Consider the following 11,714-nt stretch of genomic DNA (forward strand, 5'->3'; position numbering starts at 1 on the left):
ATATCAGAAGAGAAGATTCCCAAGAATAAACAAAATAGGTACAATCAGATTTCAATCACCGTTACACTACACCAAAACAGCCATTTGTGGCGTTTATAAACGTTGTGCATAATTTGTGCAACGGTAAAACCGGCGTTCCGCATTGTTGTGCAACGGGTATAATACGTTGCACAAATTAATTTGTACAACGTTTATATATGTTGCACAATTGATTGCGCAACGGTTTATTTTTCTTATTTGTTCAACGTATATTTTAATTTGTGCAACGGTTATTACTAATAGAGTAACTCTTTGTGGGTCCCATTACGGTTTTTGTCAACGTCTTATTTGTCTGGTTGCAGTTATTTATATCAGTTGCTCGTGCTACGGATACCTTTCCTACGTTTACATTCGTTGCAAAATGTTTTCATGTAAAAAAGTAGTCGCCGGCTTAGTTCCTGCATTTTTCTGCACCTGCCCTACTGCCTTTGGTTTCTGTCAGCAGTTTGTGGATTGGATTCGGGTCATTCTGCTAGGTTGTCTATTGTAGTGAATGGCAAATCAATGGGGTACTTCGGCTGTACTGGAGGCTAACCTCTTTTGGTCCCAAATCTTTGGGGTTGCATGCATACCATTCTAGATGAACTGGAAGACCCAATTTAGAACGGAACCTCAATATCATTAAAATCGATCAAGAACAATCATTGATCATCTCAATTCATCAAGAGCTATCCATACATCAACAGAGTAGATGGATGAACCATAGCCCATACAATAATATCAAACAACTTATGAAAAGATCCCAAATGCTATAGACACAAGTTTCAGAATTTGAAACTATGAAAACCCTAACCTTTTGTTGTTACATTCTGAGAAGTCTTTCCAGTCCAAACACTATCACCGGTGGAAGAACATTAACTCAATCCTGCAGAGTACAAGACAGAATCCAATTCTGAACTCAAAGAACCTACAACGTATGTGAAGTATGTATGTGGCCAGCAAACGTAAGAACAATAATCCAATAAAAAAACTAACAACCTGAAAAAACACAAGACCAAAACCTTTAGAAACAAGGAAAACAAGGAGGCTAGTATTTGTCCTCTTTTCTTTATTAAGTGGTTTTTATATTTTCACAGAACAGGAAAGTGGAGAAATGTACCCAGTGAACCACTAAACAGAATGACATCTCCTTCGCTCTCAGTCTATTGGGAAAATTTTGAACTGGTCCAGCTCCCTCAAGGCAAACCTGCATCATGGAAAATAAATAGGGAGAATTTTAGAGACTAAGATCACAAAATAATCATGTCTAAGCAATTTGACAAGACCTACATGATCTGTAGTGTCTTTGAAACGAAGTATTCCAGACATGGATTAAACTTCGAAGGCTTATGGATAGTTTACACTTCTACAGCCGTTTAGTCGAGGTTATCTAATACAACTTTTTGGAATTTGTTATCAAAAAACAAAATGTTGAGAATTCCATGTGCAATAGAATTGACAAGTGTCGATGTCCTTGTTTGCATATATAACTAACTTGCTAATGCCTAATTCACCTATACCCACTTAGCACCGAATAATACTAACCATGTTTATCAGAAAAAATTATTTGCAGGGCTTTCTCCAATTGCGTCCCAGTCGAAATGTATCTTTAGTTTCAAAATTACATTTACTGAGGCCTTTTACAAGAACTTACAAAAATCGGGTGATAAGGCTAAGACTGATTGATTAGAAAAATTCCAACGATTCCATTTTGACAGTCAATATCATTATAACCTTCGACATACATGAGAAGTAGTAGTGTTACCACTAGCTATAATAATCAGATGAGTATATCTAATAAAACAGTTACTTTGAGTTACGGCCACAAATTTAACATTGTGGTTTCCAAGTTACTTAAAGTAACATCTCGCCAACAGATAAGTACGGTGAGGCTCCAGACGCGCTAAAACTTGACGCACAGGCCTGAATGCACATTGCTACTGCCTGATTCACTCGAATGCATATAGTAATATTAAAGTACGACAAATTTTCTGAAATAGTTACCAGTATATGAAACATCATTATAGATTTTAGGTTTACCATGCCAAAAGAACTCCCAAGAAGAAGAAGCATCCGTCCTAGTTTATCCATCAAAGTCATTGCTATAATTGACCATAAAAAACAACTACAAGTCAAAAGAGGATACAAAGGTTTCTCATAGCTCCAAAATATACAAGCGCAAAAGATATGTCACTTTACCAGATAAATTCTCAACTCCTATGCAGATGTTTCCCTCGTCTGATGGAACCCCCACACTTTTAAGGACGGTTGAAGAAGAATAGAAATTCCTGAGAGTTGTTGAAACGCATATAGAGCTGATCCAATAAGAACAACTGCCAAAAGAAAATAATGAATGAGTAATCTAAAATGAAATAGCAAGAACCACATGTAATATATTCTAATATAGAAAAAATGAATGAGTGAAAAGTTTTCATGGATACCTCTGAAATGGCGCCCATAAAATAATTCAGAAAACTTTACAATGTCTGGCTCATGTCCTCTGTCTGACTTCTCAAACTCGGCTTCCGCCTCGGAGGATCTACCTTTCCGCTTCACCACAAACAGAAATCAATATGATTTTTCATATTCATGTTGAATTTAAAAGGGTATGGGTAGTATAGAAGTTAAGACCAGATAATGTCTGGAGCAGAGCCTCTGAATTGGATAAAGCTCCCATAAGTATCTCTTATGAAAGAAGGTGAAACCCTCTTACATATAATAAGAGCCACCTTATATGAGAAAATGTTAACAGTAAGCGAAGACTCAATAGCCAATTTCTAGAGTACCGAACAACTGAAGCAATAGATGGACCTACACAACCCATGCCTGTTACAACAAGAAACCTCCCAAGAAGCATACCTTCCACGCTTTCTGTTCTCGAGCTGCAAGCATATGGTCAAAAAACTTCTTTCTAATAAGCTACATTTGAACTCAATAAACAAAGAAATGAAATTATTCAATACAACACAAGGATTTTACCTAAGAAAAGCCCCAATAATCATCGGTAAAGCACTCAAATGAAAACCCCTACGACGCCCTACAATATCTGTTATTGAACCACTTACCATGAACCCAAGAAATGTACCACCAAGACATGTAGTCACCACCAGACCTTTAAGTCATCATAATCAAGAAAAAACAAACACTTAAAACATACAAATTCAAACCAGACTATATATGAAGTAAAGTAAAAATCTATCAAGGGACATACCTTCAGCAAGGGAATTTCCGTTAAAACCAAGATCCAGTGAAATACTTTCAAGTGGTTCATTCACTACCCTGTACCCAACAAATTCAAATACACATACACACATCCTTAATCACACACTTCTACACAACATAATTAGTATACAACACAGATGAAAAGATAGAGTTTTTGTTGGCGCAATGCGGAAATGTGATGGGTTTATGGAAATGTATTTAGGAAGAGAGGTTGGTTAATTGAAAGGTGAGGCTTATATTAATATGAAAATGAAAATATTACAAGAGGCTTGTGTAGCAACTTTGGCTTACACTAGTTGTTTACAAAGAGACACTTTGGCTCTTACTCTAAACTCTAGCTCTCACTCTTACTACTTACTCACTCACTTGAGTTGTGGATGATCAAAATGAAACCATGGAGTGCCTATTTATAGGCCTAGTGAAGAAAACTCTAGAAATGAAAATTCTAGAGACTATGATCTACTATGCCTTAAGAGAATTCTAGAGAAAGAATTCTCTAGATTACATGTGACTAAAAAGAAGACTCTAGAGGCCCAAAAACTCTAGAATGTATTGGGCTTTACCTAGTCTAGGGAACTTCAAGATTATTCTAGAATAATGATCACAAATTAATTTGTATTTTTAACACTCCCTCTTAATTTGTGATGTTGAGCTTTTCTCTGAAATGATTGAACTTATCCACCGTGACTGCTTTCGTGAAAATGTCTGCATTTTGTTCTTGTGTTGGACAGAATTGGAGCTCGATTTCCTTGTCTTCTACAAGCTCTCTGATGAAGTGGTGTCGTAGCTCTATGTGCTTCGTCCTTCCGTGGAAGACTGGATTTTTTGTCATTGCAATTGTAGACCTATTGTCACAGTAGATAGTCGTCGGCTGCATTTGCCTTTGTTGTAGGTTGGTCATTATTCTTCTTAGCCACACTGCTTCACATGCTGCACTTGTTGATGCTATGTACTCTGCTTCGGCTGACGATAATGCCACCGTGCTTTGCTTTTTATAACTCCAAGAGATAACTTTTGTTCCCATACAGAAAACATAGCCTGATGTGCTCTTTCGGTCTTCAATAGAACCTGCCCAATCGCTATCTGTGAAGCCAATTAAATCATTATCTTTTTCTTTTGTATACTTGATGCCAAAATCCTTCGTTCCCTTGATATACCGAAGAATTCTCTTTGCGGCTGCATAGTGTAACTTGCTTGGCTCGCTCATAAACCGAGAAACAATACTGGTTGCATTGACGATGTCTGGCCTTGTATTTGTTAAGTAGATCAGTGAGCCGACTAGACTTCTGAATAAGGTTGGATCAACTTTTGTCGCTCCATCATTTTTTACCAATTTCTCATTGGTACCCATTGGAGTTGCAATTGGTTTGCAATCCATCATGTTGAACCTTTTCAGTAAGTCTTCCGCATATTTTTCTTGAGAAATGAATATTTCTTCTGGAGATTGTTTTACTTGAATCCCAAGAAAATATCGCATAAGTCCTAAGTCTGTCATCTCATATTCTTTCATCATCTCCTTCTTAAATTTTTCTGTCATCTCTTGTTTTGTACTGGCATAAATTAAATCATCAACATAGAGACAGACAATTAGGAAGTCCGTACCTTGTTTTCTGATGTAGAGTGATGGCTCACTTGGACTTTTCTCAAATCCATTATCTCGGAAATACTTGTCGATTTTGCTATTCCATGCACGCGGTGCTTGCTTAAGACCGTATAGTGCTTTGCGGAGATGATATACCATTTTTTCTTTTCCTTTTCGGATATATCCTTGAGGTTGTTCAACGTACACCTCTTCTTCAAGTTCTCCGTTTAGGAACGCCGACTTTACGTCTAATTGGTAGACTTTCATTTTGAGTTGAGCTGCCAAAGCTAACACCATCCGAATTGTTTCCATGCGAGCGACTGGGGCGAATGTCTCGTTGTAGTCAATTCCTGGTTGCTGGGAATATCCTTTTGCAACTAGCCTTGCTTTGTGCTTTTGAATTGACCCATCTTCATTATATTTTGTCTTGTAGACCCATTTCAGACCAATTATTTCTTTATCAACTGGCTGATTGACGAGCTCCCATGTCTTATTTTTCTCAATTACTCGCATTTCTTCGTCCATGGCGTTTCTCCATTTTTCTTCTTTCGCCGCTCCTCATATTTTTGAGGTTCTAGTGCTATAAAAGCACAATTAGATACATTATAAATATCTCTTAGGGAACGCACCTTTCTAGGTGGGGCACTTGAGTCAGATGAGCTTGGACTTTGTTGTGTTGGACTAGGAGATCTCGGGCTTGCTGGTGGAGTGTTTTCTTCTTGGTGTGACAGATATGGCTCTTCTTCGATGAGTAGTGGAGACTCGTGGTTATCTGGTTCATCATTCCAATCCCAAGCTTTGAATTCATCAAAGATAACATCTCTTGATATTACCAGTTCCTTTGTATCTGGATTTAGAAGTCTATAGGCTTTAGACTCCTCGCTATATCCGATGAATATAAGCTTTTCTCCTTTTTCATCGAACTTTTCTCTATGTTGGGATGGAATATGTGAGTATGCTACACAACCAAAAATTCTGAAAGAAGTTACCTCAGGCTTTTTCTTATGCCATCCCTCGTATGGAGTTTTATTGTGAACCGCTTTTGTTGGCGAGCGATTAAGGATGTACACTGCTGTGTTGACTGCTTCCGCCCAGTAGGTGTTGGGTAGCTTCCTTGCTTTTAGCATACTGCGAGCCATTTCCACGATCGTACGATTTTTCCTTTCCGCAACCGTTTTGTTGTGGAGTGTATCGGACGGTGAGCTCCTTTTTAATTCCATTTTCTTTGCAGTAGTTGATAAACTCTTTTGAAGTAAATTCTCCACCACGGTCTGTACGGAAAACTTTCAATTGATGGCCACTTTGCTTCTCTGCCAGCGCCTTGAATTCTAGGAATTTAGTGAATGCCTCGGACTTTTGCTCAAGAATGTACACCCACATCATCCTGGTATAATCGTCCACGAATAAGAGAAAATATCTTCTGTTGTTGAGTGAAGTTGTTCTTGTCGGACCGCATATATCAGCGTGCACCAATTCGAGGGGCCTTCTTGCTCTCCACGATGTCTTCGTAAATGGAAGTCTATGAAACTTCCCTAGAATACAACCTTCACATACTTTATCTCCACCGTCGATATTGGGAAGACCAATTACCATGCCTTTTGATTTTAGAACCTTTAAGGATCTGTAGTTGAGATGCCCGTATCTCAAATGCCATAGCTTTCCTTCGTCAATATGGTTGGTACTCATTGCACAATTTTCAATTGATGGCATAGATAGGGGAAAGACAAAATTTCCTGACATTTTTACTTTTGCCACCAATTGATTATTAATTTTATCGTAAATTGTGCATTCTCCGTCTTCGAAATGTAGTGAGTACCCTTTTCTTATAAGTTGTCCAACACTTAATAAATTTTGAGCTAGGCCAGGAACATAAAGAACATCAGATATGTATCGAGTTTTACCTGACCTTGTACGTACGGATACGACTCCTCTTCCTTCAACATTCTGGAACTTTCCATCTCCAAGTTTGACTGGCGGAATCTCTTGTTCCTCCAATTTTACGAAATATTCTTTGTTTCCTGTCATATGGCTGCTGCATCCGCTGTCGACGTACCATATACCTTGCGATTCTTGTTGCGAGGTGAGGCAGGAATAGAATACTTGATTCTGAGAATTGTTTTTCTCGGAATAGTTTGCTTCATTAAGCCAACAATCTTTCTCCATGTGATTTAATTTATCACACTTGGTGCACTTATACTTGCAATCTTCAGTTGCATGTCCAAACTTTTTGCAAACATTGCATCGGAGATTTGAGGAGTTATTTTTTCCGTACCTTTGATTGTTGTTTCTATAACCTCCTTTTCCTTTTCCACGTCCGCGGTAGAAATTTCTGGGTCCTTGATTTGACGTCGACCCTTTCTCGTACTGTGAGTTGGATGACGATCCCCCTCTGGAGCTTTCTTTTTTGGCTTCTGTATTTTTCTTCTCACTGAAATTTATTTTTGATTGAAATGCCTGCTCCAATGGTTGCTCCGCGAACCTATTTATTCTTTTCTCGTGCGCCTCGAGTGAACCCATTAATTCATGTACCGAGAGAGTCGATAAATTTTTTGATTCTTCAATGGCAGCGACGATATGATCAAATTTGAATGGTAAGCTTCTTAATATCTTTTCTACCACTCTTTTATTTTCAATGGTATCTCCATAACTACTGATTTGATTTACTATGCCAGTAACTCTTGAGAAGAAATTCTGGATAGTTTCATTTTCTTTCATAAGTAAATTATCAAAATCTCGCCATAAATTTTGTAGTTTAATGGAGATTACCTTTTCTGATCCTTGGAATGCTACTTTGAGAATATTCCAGGCCTCCTGTGAAGTTTTCGCCACCGAAATTCGAGGAAAAATAGCTTTGGTTACGCCCTGTTGTAGAAACAGTAATGCTTTAGCATCTTTCTTCTTATTTTCCTTATACTCCTTTTTCTCTGCGTCCGTCCATGACGACAGAGTTTCTGCCGACTCTGGTACTTTATAACCTTCTTCTATAAAATCCCACAGGTCTTGTGAAATGAATAGTGTCTTCATTTGTAGACTCCAATAATCGTAACTCTCACCATCAAAAATTGGAATTAGACTTTGGGCATAGTTGAAACCTTGAATATTTTGGTTAATTGCCATGAGTAGAGTTTTAGGATTACTGGGTTAGGTTTGCTCTGATACCAAATTTGTTGGCGCAATGCGGAAATGTGATGGGTTTATGGAAATGTATTTAGGAAGAGAGGTTGGTTAATTGAAAGGTGAGGCTTATATTAATATGAAAATGAAAATATTACAAGAGGCTTGTGTAGCAACTTTGGCTTACACTAGTTGTTTACAAAGAGACACTTTGGCTCTTACTCTAAACTCTAGCTCTCACTCTTACTACTTACTCACTCACTTGAGTTGTGGATGATCAAAATGAAACCATGGAGTGCCTATTTATAGGCCTAGTGAAGAAAACTCTAGAAATGAAAATTCTAGAGACTATGATCTACTATGCCTTAAGAGAATTCTAGAGAAAGAATTCTCTAGATTACATGTGACTAAAAAGAAGACTCTAGAGGCCCAAAAACTCTAGAATGTATTGGGCTTTACCTAGTCTAGGGAACTTCAAGATTATTCTAGAATAATGATCACAAATTAATTTGTATTTTTAACAGTTTTTACCCAAGACGGTAACCAGATAAAAATGAAGAAATGACTCCTGTAAGTACAGAAAGCAAAGATAATCTCCTCGAAGGATTCACCGATTCCTTTAATAGAGTCTCCTGCACATGCACTAAACCCATACACGAATCAGAACTCTTGTCACATTCAAATACATCATTATAGTCTACAAACATATTCATATTTCAAATCAAAACAGAAATTGAAATTAAGCTTACTTTACTCTATACGAAATTTTAAAAATTGATTCACCTGTAGTATCTAATTTATCTTCATCAACATCTGACGAGTACGTCGAGAAACAATCTCGAAGAGTTTGCCGTGCCCTCATACCCGAAATTCAAAATAACCAACTTTTCCGCCTATATTTTACCTTAGTGCGAAACCACAATACAACACTGTCATTACCAACAAAAAAACAACACCAATCAATATTTCCAACCAACTACTGCTTGAGCTTAGCATCAGATGACTACAGAATCTACACAAAAACTAAGATGGAACCCACAAACCTGTCACTGTAAGCTTCCTTGTAATGGGAAGCACTGCCACCTTCCCCATAATCAAACCGATCCTTTGACGCGGACAAGCATCAGTATAACGTGGAGGAACATCCTCCTAAGATAGCGGAACATCCTCGTAAGGTAACATACGCACATAAATTAATCAGGCTGCTTAAAAAACAAATAAACTATTGCAATAAGTATGCTCAAGACTAAACCCTGAACTACCAGCCAATGTAAAATGAAACTAACCATTGCAGATTATTGGCGATTAGACCCTGAAACTGATTCATAGTTACAAGGCTGGGCATCACAGTAACTTGGAGGAGACCTTTCATATCTTCACTCACAGCTTTCATCTACATAACCTCTCCTAGCAGCAGTGCAAGCAGCAGTTCGCGGTGGGATTTCATCCGCATAGCCAGATCCCTGCGGAGGAGAAGCAAACAATTGAGTCCCAAAATCCTTTGAGAAGAAAACAAATTTCTTCAATCCATTCAAAACCATTACTAACACAACACCAAAAAATGGAATTAATATCTGTACTATTTTTTCTTAAAACCCTCAAAATATCCACTAGAAGCAGAAAATCAGAACGAAAGAAATAAAAGAATAACATCAAGTACGAAATAGTTGTGTTATCTTCAATCTACGAAATACCTGTGTTACCTGTCGCTTGACATGCCGTACCTTGCAATTGAACAAAAATTTAAGATCGATTAATCTTAGAATTCAAATCAAAATCCTAATTAAACACAAAACCAGATTTATATTAGCTCATCTAACAACCCCAGAAAAGAAATCGAAGAAAATAGTTCAGCAAATAAAAACCCCAAATTAAAATCAGAAGAAAAAACATACTTATAAAACCCTAGATTTTATAGTAAGAGAATACATACTGTAAGAACAGATTAAGATGTTAGAGAGTGAGAGATGATTACACCTGTGGTAGAAATCTCGGGTTTGGAGTTGGAGAAACGGGGTTTGATTTACGAAAACTTGGGTTTGCTGTGGAGATACCGCTTAGGGTTAGAAGAAAACAAAAAATGGGGGAGGATATCTCGATGCCCTGGAGAGAAGTGAATAAAAAGAAAATAAGAAAAAAGAAAATAAAAGGGTGATAATATAAATTAGATAGACAATTTAGCCCTCGAACTAGTTTAATAAAGACAAGCGTGTCCTGTTTTTCTTTTTTCTTTCTATCTTTCCTTAATAATTATAATTGGTGCAACGTATTTCCTGGTGCACAACGGATATAAACGTTGCGCAAGGTTCAACGTCTATATCCGTTGCGCACCCCCGAAATTGAAGCGTTGCTAAAATCAGGATATGGTGTAATGTTAGTTAATCAAATTAATCGAAAACAAAAGATAAACCGCAATTATCTAGTTTCCCACCAACGGTACACGTTAAAACTTCTCAATCCCAAAGAAGACTTTAAACTGAGCGGTCGTAAGAGATTTTCCTTAATTAAGTTACTCTCCTCTCCGAATAGGCGGATACACCAGTAACAACAACAAAAGAGTAAATCTGTTGTTACGAAGGATTAGTTTGCTAGAAAGGTAAACTTCGAGTATTCATAGACAAGGAAGTTTGTACACCAAGGAATTTCCAAAACCGAAAATATTTTCAAGATATTCATAAAACCACAGATTCGGTTTTCATAATTCCTGGAAATGCTCTGTCCAAAAGTAATGATCGAAATCTCTCGGAAAATCTAATTAGTAAATGCACATTACTAATTCTATAATTTCCCTATAAAATAAAAATAATAACCTTAATTAAAAGATTCTTATCTTACTTATGTTTCGATCCTGGGATTCTCTTCCCTTAGCCGTTAATGAATATCTTTGAACAATTAAAGAAATAAACATTCACAGTACGTGTTCAAAGTTTGTCGACATCTTAACTTTGTAAGTTCTCTTTCACACTTACAACCTTGAAACCGATTTGCCACACTTCCAAACCAGTTTAGAATTGGTTCATATGACTTTCAAGAACTATGTGATTGATCGAACTATCATTCAATCACAATCATGGGTTTACGGTTCTACCAAAACAAGTTTGGATTCTACCTCCATGTAAGTACTGTGCATAGTCACACTAGCTTTCCAAAAATTCGGTTGACTAGGTACTAGGATAGGTTCCCCACATATATATGGTATCTAACTTATATGTGTTGCACATGTCCATAAGATCGGTTTCCCTTTTCCTAAAAACGTGTTGCACATGTCCATAGGATCGGTTCCACTTTCTGTTATAAACCTTACTACACCCCATTCAAGGATCGGTTCCCTTTGATATACTGCACCCCTTACAAGGATCGGTTCCCCTTTCCTTTTAAATGGTCAGACGTACAAAATCCGATCATACCACAGGTGATTACTTAAGATCGGTTTTACTAATAAAAGTTATATCAATACATAAGTCAGGCCTTTGTGAATAGTTCTTCCAAGAACACAACAAGTTGTGAGCGGTTATATTCTATCACACATATTGGTTGTTCATAAGATATGCAATGAATAACAAAACCAATAACACCTGGCAATTTCCTTTCGGTCCATAAACAAGTTTATGAACTTACTTCCTTAGAACACATGTAAACATTGTTCCCTAGGATGAAATCCTCACCTCATACTCATACATAATCACAATAGCGTTCAAATGATTATGGCGATGTCTTATCCACAAAGTTTAATGGTTAAGCAATAAACCTCGTATTGTATTCCTTAATACTATGTCTA

The 11,714-nt window shown here is 37.2% G+C and overlaps 1 protein-coding gene and 1 long non-coding RNA gene across 2 annotated transcripts; both read right to left on the reverse strand.

The window, feature by feature from the left end:
• Nucleotides 1–1,700: 1,700 nt before the first annotated feature.
• LOC113301807 lies at nucleotides 1,701–2,683 on the reverse strand. Its single transcript, XR_003336496.1, has 4 exons — nucleotides 2,460–2,683; nucleotides 2,218–2,351; nucleotides 2,059–2,120; nucleotides 1,701–1,962 (listed from the first exon to the last, which is right to left on the reverse strand). It is a non-coding gene; the product is annotated as an uncharacterized LOC113301807 (long non-coding RNA).
• Nucleotides 2,684–2,795: 112 nt separating this feature from the next.
• Nucleotides 2,796–10,029, reverse strand: LOC113305025 (probable plastidic glucose transporter 3). Its single transcript, XM_026554138.1, has 8 exons — nucleotides 9,870–10,029; nucleotides 9,631–9,660; nucleotides 8,980–9,399; nucleotides 8,720–8,865; nucleotides 8,468–8,579; nucleotides 3,230–3,297; nucleotides 3,084–3,130; nucleotides 2,796–2,900 (listed from the first exon to the last, which is right to left on the reverse strand). Exons 4-8 carry the CDS (start codon nucleotides 8,796–8,798, stop codon nucleotides 2,796–2,798), a joined length of 411 nt encoding a protein of 136 aa, XP_026409923.1. The 5' UTR covers nucleotides 8,799–8,865; nucleotides 8,980–9,399; nucleotides 9,631–9,660; nucleotides 9,870–10,029.
• Between the last annotated feature and the right edge of the window lie 1,685 nt (nucleotides 10,030–11,714).

The sequence above is a fragment of the Papaver somniferum genome, chromosome 8, assembly GCF_003573695.1.
Source record: "Papaver somniferum cultivar HN1 chromosome 8, ASM357369v1, whole genome shotgun sequence".
NCBI classification, from domain to species: Eukaryota; Viridiplantae; Streptophyta; class Magnoliopsida; order Ranunculales; family Papaveraceae; genus Papaver; species Papaver somniferum.

What these genes read in the sequence shown, in the direction of transcription:
- LOC113305025 (XM_026554138.1), bottom strand. Translation starts at nt 8,798, where the DNA reads ATGAGGGCACGGCAAACTCTTCGAGATTGTTTCTCGACGTACTCGTCA. An exon ending in AGATAAATTAGATACTACAG is followed by an intron (nt 8,580 to 8,719) that starts GTGAATCAATTT and finishes GTATGGGTTTAG; the next exon opens with TGCATGTGCAGGAGACTCTA. An exon ending in TTATCTGGTTACCGTCTTGG is followed by an intron (nt 3,298 to 8,467) that starts GTAAAAACTGTT and finishes TGTTGGGTACAG; the next exon opens with GGTAGTGAATGAACCACTTG.